Here is a 15,038-nt window from a genome sequence, read left to right on the forward strand (position 1 = left end):
CTCTCTTTCTTTATGAACCTGACGATGACCGAAGAAGGTCGAATCGTTGTTCAGTCCTCTACGTAAAATATTTTCTCAACCCAAACGAGCCATTTCTACATATATATTTCTCTACAAGTGGGTTTTCTCGACATCACTGATTATTGTTACTTGGACCTATCTCAGTGTTATGAATTACTTAAATAACATATACAAGGATTTGTTATATTCATATTACTTAATAATGAATTACTTAAATAACATATACAAGGATTTGTTATATTCATAACACAAGTAAATAGTATGAAGTTTATAAATATTAACAATGCATAAAATAAAGCACATTTCATGATGAGCTAATCTCCAAATAAGCACTAAATATTTTAGTTTTGTAATGTTTAACCGCTAAAGTTCTCTAATTATACCACAGCAAGACAATTTCCATTTGCAGCGCCATCTTTGGCAATGTAAAGTGTTTGTTGATATTTCGCATAAATTTAATATATTTTTAATGATGCAGAAAAAGTATAATACAGAAACACTCATGTTAACTGGGCTTAGCTCTAAACCCTAATGTGTTTGTGGCTATGTTTTTACAAATCTATTCACGAGGTTTATGTGTTAACAAATGACGTGAGAAAACTCGCACTAGGACTAACGTTAAATCACGTATTTCAATTTAATATAAACGGTCACATTTTCAAGTGAAACCACAACCTACCGTTGAGATGTTATAAGGTATCGAATTAACGTAGTTGAAAAAAAACAAGTGTGTGTTCTGTAGATGTGAATCCAGCAATTGTATCATCAACATACCTGAACCAGTATAGTAGTGGGTGTAAGACTGTGATTTAGTTTGCGTCATAGAAATGTTGGCTAGAACTGGTGACACGGGATCCCCCATACATTTGGCCATTTGTAGGTAGTTTTAGTAGTAGTGAATTCTATAAGGGTTGCTAATTGGTTACTGGGGATATGTATCTATGGGGTGTGATCTTGGATATAAAGTTCTAAAGCTATCTTGCAGACTTCAGTGAAGAGGAAGATTACATCAAAACTGGCCATTAAGGCTTTATGATTAAGAATAGATTTAAAGTTAAAAGATTCTTTCAGAAAGAAGCCAGCTGATATTATACATTTAGAAAATTCCCATGATATATATTTACCGAGGTTGTAATTAAATGATTCATAGGTCGACATTATGGGTCGTAGTGGACAATCGGGTTTATGAGGTTTGGAGGTGCCGTATAGTTATGCTGTGCGTGCGTGGGTAAGAATATGTTTTCTCAGATTGTGTTGGTTTTTTTCATTTGTAGTAGTATTCTGTTTAATTGGTTTTCATGTGTTTTTGTTTGATTTCTGTGTATTAGTTTAAATTTGTTTGTATCTTATAATATGTTCATTTTTTGAATGTATCCATTATAACTATAACACTGCCCTTATGTGCTTTCAGAATTTTAATGTTGTTGTCTTGTTTTAGGTCGTTTATAGAATTAATATATTTTTATGTGAGGCTGTTTTTTAAGTTTTCTTTCCTGTTAAATCATGTTGATGGTTTTGTGTGAAACTTCTTTGAAAAAGTTAAGATACAGTTTTGAGATGTTTTGGGGAAATAGATGTTTTCAGTTCTACTTGGAAAGGTAGATTGTTGATGGAACTGTTGTCCAAGTTATCTTCTTTGTGATGGTTGTTTTTAGTTTGTGTAGAATGGCTCACCAATCTTCTAGCTAAATCTTCCAGACAGGTGTTCATTTCGATGGATGGAATATTTCTAGATGTTGCTGTGAAGTTCAGTAGATGCATCTTTCCATTGCTTAATTTTCGGTCGGATCAGTTAATTACGAGGTTTGTTGCTGGTTCTTCATGTTGACGTGTTTTTTTGTTGTTAATTTATCTGGTTTCTTGTTGTGACGGACCTTCTTTTGAATGTTGCGTTGTAAATCCCAAGAAAACGTGTGGGGGTGAGCAATAGACAAAGAGGGGCCACAAATGACAGTTTCAGTGAGACATTATTAGTCAGACCGAATTAAGACAAATACGGAAATCATGTGATAATTAAAGTATTCTGTAAAGTGTTGTTTCTGCTAAGGGGTCAATGAAAAATTTTAGAAGTAGCTTTAATGGATAAAACATCATACATAAAACAATGTGATATTTCGTTTTAAAGACGTGGTTCTGCTTGTGATACATAATCTTTAATAAGTTATGCTTATTACCAAGTTCATTTAGTGTTTCACTCTAAGTAGGTTCCTTATCTGATCGGAAGTTAATGTTACTTACCTGATTTACTACAATTAGAGACAGAGCTATTGTTCCCAAAAAGTGAGTGAAGTTACATCTAGTAACAGTAGGAAGATGTACCATATAAAGGAGAGATGGACTGTGTCACACTTACTAGTAGGTAGATGTATCATTAAAGGGAGAGGTGGATTGTCTCACACTTACTGGTAGGAACATATACCATTAAAGGGAGATATGCATTGTATCAAACTTACTAGTAGGTAGATGTACCATTAAAGGGGGAGATAGATTGCGTCACACTTACTGGTAGGAACATATACCATTAAAGGGAGATATGCATTATATCAAACTTACTAGTAGGTAGATGTACCATTAAGGGGGGAGATAGATTGCGTTACACTTACTGGTAGGAACATATACCATTTCATGAAAAGATCGAACTATGACATTAAAACACAAAACGCTGGAGTTAACTTGCATTTTGACCCGAAGAGCAATCGTCTCAGATGATACGAGTTCCTAGAGCTAATTAGGACAAATTTCTTCAAAAGCTCTAAACGTTTTGTGTTAGAGAAGCACTTCTTGACACCAAATAGGATAATAAAACTAGCAACAACACCATATTGAGTTGGATCGATTAAAGTTTATTTTAGTTTAAAGATACAAATGGCCCTAAAATCACAGTGACATAAAATACATGAATGTAACGACAGTAACTGGTACAATATATATGTAATTTTTCAAACCTTATCTCACTATAGGTCGTTAACTCACACCATAAGACATTTCATGAGAGCTCTCTGATGTTGGTTGTAATCGAACTTTATGTTTTATTACAATTCTAGTTAGAAAAAGTAACTCAAAGAACAAAATATCCAGTTTAGTAATTTTCATGGCAGTTTCCGCTTTAAACTTGATTGTTTTAGCAAAACAATGATGTTTAAAAATAACTTCTATTAGCGTTTTATTTTATGTACGTGTCAATATTACTACCTAATAATGACGCCAGCTTAGACTCAAGTTGTGTCAATAAATTCTTTAACAATTAATGAGGTTTGCTGGCTCTCGCGTTGTGTCAATAAACGTGTTAAGTAGTTGTGACGCTTGTTCGATTTAAAGTTGTGTCAATAGTGACGCCTGCCTGTGTCCAAGTTATATATATCAGTGATTGCTTTAACGGATAAGACAGGCATTATTTATGCGACATATTTCACCCAGCTTGCTATTCGATAGTACTATTAACCCTAAAATTAGTTGTAATTTTAGTACCGTTAACCTTCAAATTAGTCGTAATTTTAGTACCGTTAACCTTCAAATCAGTCATAATTTTAGTACCGTTAACCTTCAAATTAGTCGTAATTTTAGTACCGTTAACCTTCAACTTAGCCATAATTTTAGTACCGTTAACCTTCAAATTAGCCATAATTTTAGTACCGTTAACCTTCAAATTAGTCATAATTTTGAGAACAAAACCAGAAAGTTTCCAACTAAGGTTTCTTTTCATATCTCGTTTTCTTTTTTCATGTTACAATTTTAATATTATTTCAATATAGCGTTTAGAAAATAATAGCCTACAGTTTAATACAAAGTGTGTTGTTAACCAGTGGTACATCAATTCACAGAAACATACCTACAACAAGTATATCGTATATAACAATGGAAGTTTTGTTTATATCAGCAGGAAACTATAATCACCTGAGTTACACTACATGTTTAGTTGTGAATAAAATAAATATAGTAAATATATAATTACATGCTATAGAATAATGGAAAACTGGAAAGTTCCTGGTTAAATCAATCTGTGAGTTATAACTTAATACCAGTCATCGAACGTTTACCAGACCAGCTGTTAACATTTAATGGGGTAAAAAACAAAACAGCTAATTAACCAAATCAAAGGGCAAAACCTACCCTCGATGATATGACAACGTTTTTAGAAAACCATGGAATAAATCTGGTATGTTCCGAAGGAATGATACATTCGGTTACTGTGTGATATAAAATTAATTTCGGAAGTAAACTTTTACGTTATGCGGGTGGCGGAGTCGATATTTATAAATAACCCTTCTATTATTTCACGTGATTATTCTTTCTTGGGCGACAATCGGGCAATTTCAAGTTTTGTTAACTACGACAGGCTCCGAGATTAACACGTCAGGTGGCGCCACCTGGACTGAATTGCAACGTGACAAAATCACAGATTCTTGACACTCTCCCAGTGACGACAGGTCGTCTTTAATCACGGTAACATCTTTGGCACGAGGGTACACGTTCTCGTAATCAAAAACAGAATCGTTTACGACATCTGCTGTGGGACTTCTACAAACCAAAGTTGTATCGAGTCGATATCTCTTAAGAAGTTGATCTTCGAGGTGTTCACAAACCCGTTTAAAAAGTCGAACTGGTCCTAAAATAGTACATATATGTAAAGTAAAAATACAGCTTAATTACACTTTAATTAACTAAACTCATTAATGCTAAAGTAAACGTTTAAGATGATAAACTGGCCTTAAAATAACGAAATATGAACAAACAAGACGTAATGACTCAATAGATATAATTAGATATCAAATCAGACACGAGATGGGGTTACGAGCTAAATAAAAAATGTGTACCTCAAAAAACAATATTTTATAAGTAGTTACGACGCGGGTAAACATTTAGTACATACGTATATAATAAAAAAAACAAACCAGATAATACATGCTGTACGAACGGTATCATGAAGAGATGCCCTAGTTAGATATTCGTATTGCCAACTTAAACCGATAACTATTATAAGAGTATGTATAATATATTATTACAAATAATATTAGAAGAGTATGTATTACATGTTATTAAAACTAATATTACAATATTATGTATTACACGTTATTACCACTAGTATTACAAGAGTATATGTATTGTAAAACTATCACTGATACAAGCAGTAATAATAAATAAATTAACACGACTTTAACCAGTCTGTGTTGTGTGACTTATCTACTAACCAGAGAAACACAGTAACAAGGCACACGTTGTGTGATTTATCTACTACCCAGAGAAACACAGTAACAAGGTACAAGTTGTGTGATTTATCTACTAACCAGAGAAACACAGTAACAAGGCACACGTTGTGTGATTTATCTACTACCCAGAGAAACACAGTAACAAGGTACAAGTTGTGTGATTTATCTACTAACCAGAGAAACACAGTAACAAGATACACGTTGCGTGATTTATCTACTAACCAGAGAAACACAGTAACAAGGTACACGTTGTGTGATTTATCTACTAACCAGAGAAACACAGTAACAAGGTACACGTTGTGTAACGTATCTACTAACCAGAGAAACACAGTAACAAGATACACGTTGTGTGACTTATCTACTAACCAGAGAAACACAGTAACAAGGTACACGTTGTGTGATATATCTACTAACCAGAGAAACACAGTAACAAGGTACACGTTGTGTGATTTATCTACTAACCAGAGAAACACAGTAACAAGGCACACGTTGTGTGATTTATCTACTACCCAGAGAAACACAGTAACAAGGTACACGTTGTGTGATTTATCTACTAACCAGAGAAACACAGTAACAAGGTACACGTTGTGTGATTTATCTACTAACCAGAGAAACACAATAACAAGATACACGTTGCGTGATTTATCTACTAACCAGAGAAACACAATAACAAGATACACGTTGCGTGATTTATCTACTAACCAGAGAAACACAGTAACAAGATACACGTTGTGTGATTTATCTACTAACCAGAGAAACACAGTAACAAGATACACGTTGTGTGATTTATCTACTAACCAGAGAAACACAGTAACAAGGTACACGTTGTGTGATTTATCTACTAACCAGAGAAACACAGTAACAAGGTACACGTTGTGTGATTTATCTACTAACCAGAGAAACACAGTAACAAGATACACGTTGTGTGATTTATCTACTAACCAGAGAAACACAGTAACAAGGTACACGTTGTGTGATTTATCTACTAACCAGAGAAACACAGTAACATGGTACACGTTGTGTGATTTATCTACTAACCAGAGAAACACAGTAACAAGGCACACGTTGTGTGATTTATCTACTAACCAGAGAAACACAGTAACAAGGCACACGTTGTGTGATTTATCTACTAACCAGAGAAACACAGTAACAAGGTACACGTTGTGTGATTTATCTACTAACCAGAGAAACACAGTAACAAGGCACACGTTGTGTGATTTATCTACTAACCAGAGAAACACAGTAACAAGACACACGTTGTGTGATTTATCTACTAACCAGAGAAACACAGTAACAAGATACACGTTGTGTGATTTATCTACTAACCAGAGAAACACAGTAACAAGATACACGTTGTGTGATTTATCTACTAACCAGAGAAACACAGTAACAAGGTACACGTTGTGTGATTTATCTACTAACCAGAGAAACACAGTAACAAGGTACACGTTGTGTGATTTATCTACTAACCAGAGAAACACAGTAACAAGGCACACGTTGTGTGACTTATCTACTAACCAGAGTAACACAGTAACCAGGTACACGTTGTGTGATTTATCTACTAACCAGAGAAACACAGTAACAAGGTACACGTTGTGTGACTTATCTACTAACCACAGAAACACAATAACAAGGTACACGTTGTGTAACGTATCTACTAACCAGAGAAACACAGTAACAAGGTACACGTTGTGTGATTTATCTACTAACCAGAGAAACACAGTAACAAGGTACACGTTGTGTGATTTATCTACTAACCAGAGAAACACAATAACAAGATACACGTTGCGTGATTTATCTACTAACCAGAGAAACACAATAACAAGATACACGTTGCGTGATTTATCTACTAACCAGAGAAACACAGTAACAAGATACACGTTGTGTGATTTATCTACTAACCAGAGAAACACAGTAACAAGATACACGTTGTGTGATTTATCTACTAACCACAGAAACACAATAACAAGGTACACGTTGTGTAACGTATCTACTAACCACAGAAACACAATAACAAGGTACACGTTGTGTAACGTATCTACTAACCAGAGAAACACAGTAACAAGATACACGTTGTGTGATTTATCTACTACCCAGAGAAACACAGTAACAAGGTACACGTTGTGTGACTTATCTACTAACCACAGAAACACAATAACAAGGTACACGTTGTGTAACGTATCTACTAACCAGAGAAACACAGTAACAAGGTACACGTTGTGTGATTTATCTACTAACCAGAGAAACACAGTAACAAGGTACACGTTGTGTGATTTATCTACTAACCAGAGAAACACAGTAACAAGGTACACGTTGTGTGATTTATCTACTAACCAGAGAAACACAGTAACAAGGTACACGTTGTGTGATTTATCTACTAACCAGAGAAACACAGTAACAAGATACACGTTGTGTGACTTATCTACTAACCAGAGAAACACAGTAACAAGGTACACGTTGTGTGATTTATCTACTAACCAGAGAAACACAGTAACAAGGCACACGTTGTGTGACTTATCTACTAACCAGAGTAACACAGTAACAAGGTACACGTTGTGTGATTTATCTACTAACCAGAGAAACACAGTAACAAGGTACACGTTGTGTGACTTATCTACTAACCACAGAAACACAATAACAAGGTACACGTTGTGTAACGTATCTACTAACCAGAGAAACACAGTAACAAGGTACACGTTGTGTGATTTATCTACTAACCAGAGAAACACAGTAACAAGGTACACGTTGTGTGATTTATCTACCAACCAGAGAAACACAGTAACAAGGTACACGTTGTGTGATTTATCTACTAACCAGAGAAACACAGTAACAAGGTACACGTTGTGTGATTTATCTACTAACCAGAGAAACACAGTAACAAGGTACACGTTGTGTGATTTATCTACTAACCAGAGAAACACAGTAACAAGATACACGTTGTGTGACTTATCTACTAACCAGAGAAACACAGTAACAAGGTACACGTTGTGTGACTTATCTACAAAGTAAACAAACAGAATAACAACAAGGTAATCGTTGTGTAACTTATCTACTAACCAGACAAATACAGTAATAACAAGGTAATCATTGTGTGATTTATCTACTAACAAGAGAAACATAGTAACAACAGAGACGATGTGTGACTTATTTACCAACTTGACAAACATAGTAACAATTAGGTACAAGTTATGTGACTTATCTACTAACTAGAGAAACAGTAATAACAAGATACAAGTGATGTGACTTATCTACTAACTAACATCTTTACCTGAGATAGGTGTAAAACAAACAAAGAATACTCTTAGGTCCAGATAATATTTTTACCTGACAAAAGTGTAAAACAAACACAGAACACAGTTTGGTCCAGCTAACATCTTTACCTGACATAAGTGTAAATCACAGAACACAGTTAGGTCCAGATAACATCTTTACCTGACACAAGTTTAAAACAGACACAGAACACAGTTAGGTCCAAATAACATCTTCACCTGACATAAGTGTAAAACAGACACAGTATACAGCGGATGTATGGGCATTTTCTTTTCCATATACGCTGTCCTTGGTCCACCGGAATTTGTCCGTATTTGGAACTACTGAGATTTCTGTACGAAATCGGACGTTTCGCTGCAAAAGGTTTCGCTTCATAGCTAATGTTTCGCCTTTGTTATAATCCACTTGAAACGATAAGTGAGTCAGTAGGGTATGACTCAGGTCAGCTGTCTGTTGAACAGAAACGATACGTTAACCATCTAGTAATGAACTATTTACAAAGTGTAGTTAGGTTTATAATAAGTTGTAGGACTACATGAACATTACTGTACAATTTGGTAAGAGGTGTAGAGATGGCCCAGGGTCGGCATAGACACGATTTTTAATTGTTAAATTACCCGTCGCCAGTGACAGATAACGTTTAAGATAATCTATTAATTTAAATTATATCGTTAGGTAAAACGATCTTCACCTAAGTGAAGACCACTGTCGTGGTCTTTAACTGAGTTGCATCCTTGGTTTCACTCAGAGCCATAGCTCCGACCTACTTTACCACACACTGAGAAAAGTAATAATCGAGTATTTCAGTCATGCTAAGTTATGCTTCAGTCATAGCTCAACAATAACGTAGGAAAATCTATATTTCTATTATTTAAGTTACATCACATTTTAAAATGTGAACGGTAGTGTAATTAATTCTTAACAATTTAATGTTGAATATCCTGGTTGTGAAATAACATTTGTCAGCAACATTATTCACGGCTGTTCTACCGTTATTTTAAATGTGAATGCGTGCACAGTTTTTTAAACGAGAGACAGATGAACAGACGTCGGGTTAACAATAAGATAGTACAATGCTAAATAGTATCTGCCAAGTAATTCTGTAGTGGTTAGGGCACTTGGATCTCAACCTAACTTTGGATTTCCTTCACCAAACATTGTATTAACTTTTATTTATTGAAAGAGTAGCTCAAGAGTTGGCGGTGAGTGGTGTTGAGTGACTGCTCTACCTATAGTCTGTCACTTCAAAATGGCCCTCCAGTAGTTTGTGCAATATTTTAAGATAAACAGTCTGTCAGAAATATATTTTTCATATATAGTTTACGTTTCTGAAACTGTCTTAGCAACTTATATGGGCTACGTGGGCTGTACCAGACGACCCCAAACCAAGCCTATCCTCTCCCTGGTCCTATCATTATCAATAACTATTTATCTGTTTTCTTCTTATCCAACAGTGAACAAAATAAAAACGAAGTGGAGAAAGTACACGTTGTTAACCATATTAAACTGACTAAAGAAATCCTTACCGACAAGAAGGTATGAATAAGGTTCGCTTTTACTGCTCCAATAGAGAGTTCTTTTATCAAAACAACGTGGGTTTCATCACGTTCACCAACAGTTAGGTTTGTGAACCAAGACTTCTTCGTTAACCTAAATAAGACAAGACATTATGATATAGACATGAACTTTGTCGTCACTTCAAACTTATAGCGAGAAACCTTGTCGTCACTTTAAACCTACAGAGCGGAACTTTGTCGTCACTTTAAATATATAGAGGAACCTTGTCACTTTAAACTTAGAGGTTAAATCATCAGCCCACGTTAACTGGCAGGAGAGTTAACTCATGAAGTGTAAAGTATTACAGGTTGTTTTATAACCAGAGCTGTGGAACTTGGGTTATAATAATACACTACAACCAGAATTGTGGTACATTAGATTATAATAATACACTACAACCAGAGCTGTGGAACTTGGGTTATAATAATACACTACAACCAGAGTTGTGGTACATTAGGTTATAATAATACACTACAACCAGAGTTGTGGTACATTAGGTTATAATAATACACTACAACCAGAGTGGTGGTACATTAGGTTATAATAATACACTGCAACCAGAGTTATGATACCTTGGGTTATAATAATACACTACAACCAAAGTTGATAATAGGTTACATCGACGCGTGTCTTACAAAGTATTTCGAATAGATCAGCTTATTGAAATAAACTGAGAAAATCTAACACCAGTGACTTCACGTTCTTTCACACCAAACTTAACAAATCTAACACCAGTTACTCTATGTTCTTTAACAAATCAAACAACAGTGACTTTACGTTCTTTAACACCGAATTTAATAAATCAAACACCAGTAACTTTATATTCTTTAACACTAAACTTAACAAATCAATCACCAGTGACTTTACGTTATTTAACACCTAAGTTTTGTGACACCAAATCGCTCAAATGTAACGTCAATAAATGAAGCTTATTTTCAAAAAGAACAAACTAGTTACTTCTGTGTAGTTATGTTCTGAGTACACAGGGGGAAGCACTGTTGTGTTTTACTTACTCAGGCGACGAGTCTGAACCCGTGTCGTCCGATGCTGAAGGTGCTGAAATAAAGACGTTACGTTAGAAATCAAAAGTATGTTGTTGTTTTTTATAATGTATGAAAATTGAAACAAAACCTAATGAAATTATGAAAAACAGTCCATGTTTAAATAGAGGAAACTTCCATTAACGTGCTTACTTCGTAGTTTCCGTCTATGGAAGCGCGGACTTCCGAGAAAACCATTTCTAATTGTATTCAGGCGTGACTTCCACCTTGTTTGATGAAGGCTCGGAGAACTTGGGGTCGTACAGACATCTGTGGTCTCCTTGGTAACTGGTCTGGGAGATTTCGGTAAGGAGGTTCCAGGGTTATCTGCAGACTTAGGTGTACAGAAATTCCGTTTCGGCCGGCTAGAAAGTATCACGTGGCTTGTAATTATATTACGGTTCTCGTGAATACATTTACCAAAACAACTGCATACACAATTTATTTTTTGATGGATTATCAAATGTTAACAATTAACTTAAACTTGTAAGGCACCTGCTTACCACATGTGGTTTACGGAGAGTGGGTTTTTCAAAAGGTTCTAGGACTTGTATTTTGGTATTCTGTTGACTTTCTGAAAAGGTTCATTGACTTGTTCTTTGGTATTCTATTTTCAAGAGGTTCTATGACTTGTATTTTAATATTCTGTTGATTTCTCAAAAGGTTTTATGATTTGTACTTTGGTATTCTGCTGACTTTCTCAAGTGGTTCTATGACTTGTACTTTAGTATTTTGTTCTCAAGTGGTTCTATTACTTGTACTTCAGTATTTTGTTCTCAAGTGGTTCTATTACTTGTACTTTGGTATTCTGTTGACTTTCTAAAGTGGTTGTATTATTTGTACTTTGGTATTTGTTGACTTTCTCAAAAGGTTCTATGACTTGTACTTTGGTATTCTGCTGACTTTCTTAAGTCGTTCTATGACTTGTACTTTGGTATTCTGCCGACTTTCAGGTCGAAACGTTGTTCGCTCTTCTACATAAAATATTTTCTCAACCCAAACGAGCCGTTTCTACATATATATTTCTCTACAAGTGGGTTTTCTCGACATCACCGATTATTACACAACCTACTGTTAAATATTTTTTAAGCACTTCGCTGTCATAGCTGGATGGTATGCACAGGGCAAGTTTGAGATCAGTAGAGTGGACACAAAAGTTAAGATGAAAACTGGTTACCATACGACCAATATTTTGGGCACCTTACACGACAACAAGGCCCAGTTCATTAAGATTCTACTGCTTTCCACTGAACCTCCATATATCTTAAGCAGTTGGAGAATGAAATATGAATTCACGCTAATCCATACAAAGACGTACGGGTGAAATGTCTGCAGGTTTCTGTGTGATTGGACTGTCTAACTTAGTTTTCAATAGCCGTTGCTCTTGAACACTTGTTGATTTATTGAAAATCATGGACCAGTGGTGTGCTTTGGACTTGATAGGCTTACGGCAGAATCATTTGTAAGAAACTATGCTGTTGAGATATCATCTAGAACTATTGTCAACAGATAGAACATAACCACACGTTAATACCAGTTTTAACAACGTAGCGATGATTCAAAATCTTTGTACAGGGTGGCCCAAAACTTATTCCACATAAAGAAAACACTATAAAATCTCATAGTCATCCCACATAAGATAAGTAAACAATATGATAGCTTATTAAATAATGTTAAAATATTCAGTTGGTCCAGAAGATGGCTGTTTCAGATGAAGATATAATTCTTCTTAATTTTCATCTGCTTTATCCTGATGACAGCTACACAGAAGGCTAAAAATAGGCCTAACGAAAAGTAGTGAACTTGCTCTATTCACAGAAGATATAACGAAACTTCAAACCATGCTCAAGTTAAAATATTCGTCTTTATTTTCAAGACTTGATAACGACACACAATAATTGTTTTTTTTTCTAAAAAATACCTTCAATAAAACGAAACTGTTCTCCACTGTATATTTATATATGCATTTGTTTAGTTTATGTCAGGTCTTTCGTTTCTAAGCCTTACAGAACACACTAAACCACCACAGAGAAACACTTACCTGTAAGGGATTCGTCTAGACGACAACGGTGATCCGTGACTCATGATGTCAAATGAAAACCTAGTTAGAGAAATACATATATCATAAATATTCTGTTACTGGGAAGATTAATACTGCTGTAACAGCTTAAACATTAGTATATTCTTAAGTTGAAGAAACTTGAATATTCACAGTCCTAGTTTTAACAGTTTTCAGACCTTGTCTAGCTAACTTTAATACCAGCGTAATAGTGTGTTTTGTATCTGTCCACACCATGTCTAGCTTAGGCTATTACCCAGTGTAATAAGGTGTTAAACCAGTTGAACACTGTGTATTTGTTTACACAATGTCTAGTTTAGTCTAGTACTCAGTGTAATAAGGTGTTAAACCAGTTGAACATTGTGTATTTGTTTACACAATGCTTAGTTTAGTCTAGTACTCAGTGTAATAAGGTGTTAAACCAGTTGAACATTGTGTATTTGTTTACACAATGCTTAGTTTAGTCTAATACTCAGTGTAATAAGGTGTTAAACCAGTTGAACATTGTGTATTTGTTTACACAATGTCTAGTTTAGTCTAGTACTCAGTGTAATAAGGTGTTAAACCAGTTGAACATTGTGTATTTGTTTACACAATGTCTAGTTTAGTCTAGTACTCAGTGTAATAAGGTGTTAAACCAGTTGAACACTGTGTATTTGTTTACACAATGCTAAGTTTAGCCTAGTACTCAGTGTAATAAGGTGTTAACCCAATTGAACACTGTGTATTTGTTTACACAACGTCTGGTTTAGTCTAGTACTCAGTGTAATAAGGTGTTAACCCAATTGAACATTGTGTATTTGTTTACACAATGTCTAGTTTAGTCTAGTACTCAGTGTAATAAGGTGTTAAACCAGTTGAACACTGTGTATTTGTTTACACAATGTCTAGTTTAGTCTAGTACTCAGTGTAATAAGGTGTTAAACCAGTTGAACATTGTGTATTTGTTTACACAATGTAAAGTTTAGTCTAGTACTCAGTGTAATAAGGTGTTAACCCAATTGGACATTGTTTATTTGTTTACACAATGTCGAGTTTAGTCTAGTACTCAGTGTAATAAGGTGTTAAACCAGTTGAACATTGTGTATTTGTTTACACAATGCTTAGTTTAGTCTAGTACTCAGTGTAATAAGGTGTTAAACCAGTTGAACATTGTGTATTTGTTTACACAATGTCTAGTTTAGTCTAGTACTCAGTGTAATAAGGTGTTAAACCAGTTGAACATTGTGTATTTGTTTACACAATGTCTAGTTTAGTCTAGTACTCAGTGTAATAAGGTGTTAAACCAGTTGAACACTGTGTATTTGTTTACACAATGCTAAGTTTAGCCTAGTACTCAGTGTAATAAGGTGTTAACCCAATTGAACATTGTGTATTTGTTTACACAATGTCTAGTTTAGTCTAGTACTCAGTGTAATAAGGTGTTAAACCAGTTGAACACTGTGTATTTGTTTACACAATGTCTAGTTTAGTCTAGTACTCAGTGTAATAAGGTGTTAAACCAGTTGAACATTGTGTATTTGTTTACACAATGTAAAGTTTAGTCTAGTACTCAGTGTAATAAGGTGTTAACCCAATTGGACATTGTTTATTTGTTTACACAATGTCGAGTTTAGTCTAGTACTCAGGGTAATAAGGTGTTAAACCAGTTGAACATTGTGTATTTGTTTACACAATGCATAATTTAGTCTAGTACTCGGTGTAATAAGGTGTTAAACCAGTTGAACATTGTGTATTTGTTTACACAATGCTTAGTTTAGTCTAGTACTCAGTGTAATAAGGTGTTAAACCAGTTGAACATTGTGTATTTGTTTACACAATGTCTAGTTTAGTCTAGTACTCAGTGTAATAAAATGTTAAACCAGTTGAACATTGTGTATTTGT

General features: G+C 34.8%; 1 protein-coding gene across 5 annotated transcripts in view; it reads right to left on the reverse strand.

The window, feature by feature from the left end:
• Positions 1-2,843: 2,843 nt before the first annotated feature.
• LOC143256416 (serine/threonine-protein kinase BRSK2-like) overlaps positions 2,844-15,038 on the reverse strand; it is a 92,465-nt gene continuing 80,270 nt past the window's right edge. For all 5 annotated transcript variants that reach the window (XM_076513631.1, XM_076513628.1, XM_076513629.1 and 2 more), the window contains 6 exons: positions 13,137-13,196; positions 11,249-11,460; positions 11,069-11,111; positions 10,025-10,148; positions 8,717-8,948; positions 2,844-4,627 (listed from right to left, as the gene is read on the reverse strand). In XM_076513631.1, coding sequence (XP_076369746.1) covers positions 4,335-4,627; positions 8,717-8,948; positions 10,025-10,148; positions 11,069-11,111; positions 11,249-11,460; positions 13,137-13,196 — 964 coding nt within the window. In that variant the 3' untranslated portion in view covers positions 2,844-4,334. The remainder of the gene's footprint in view (positions 4,628-8,716; positions 8,949-10,024; positions 10,149-11,068; positions 11,112-11,248; positions 11,461-13,136; positions 13,197-15,038) is intronic.

The sequence above is a fragment of the Tachypleus tridentatus genome, chromosome 7, assembly GCF_004210375.1.
Source record: "Tachypleus tridentatus isolate NWPU-2018 chromosome 7, ASM421037v1, whole genome shotgun sequence".
NCBI classification, from domain to species: Eukaryota; Metazoa; Arthropoda; class Merostomata; order Xiphosura; family Limulidae; genus Tachypleus; species Tachypleus tridentatus.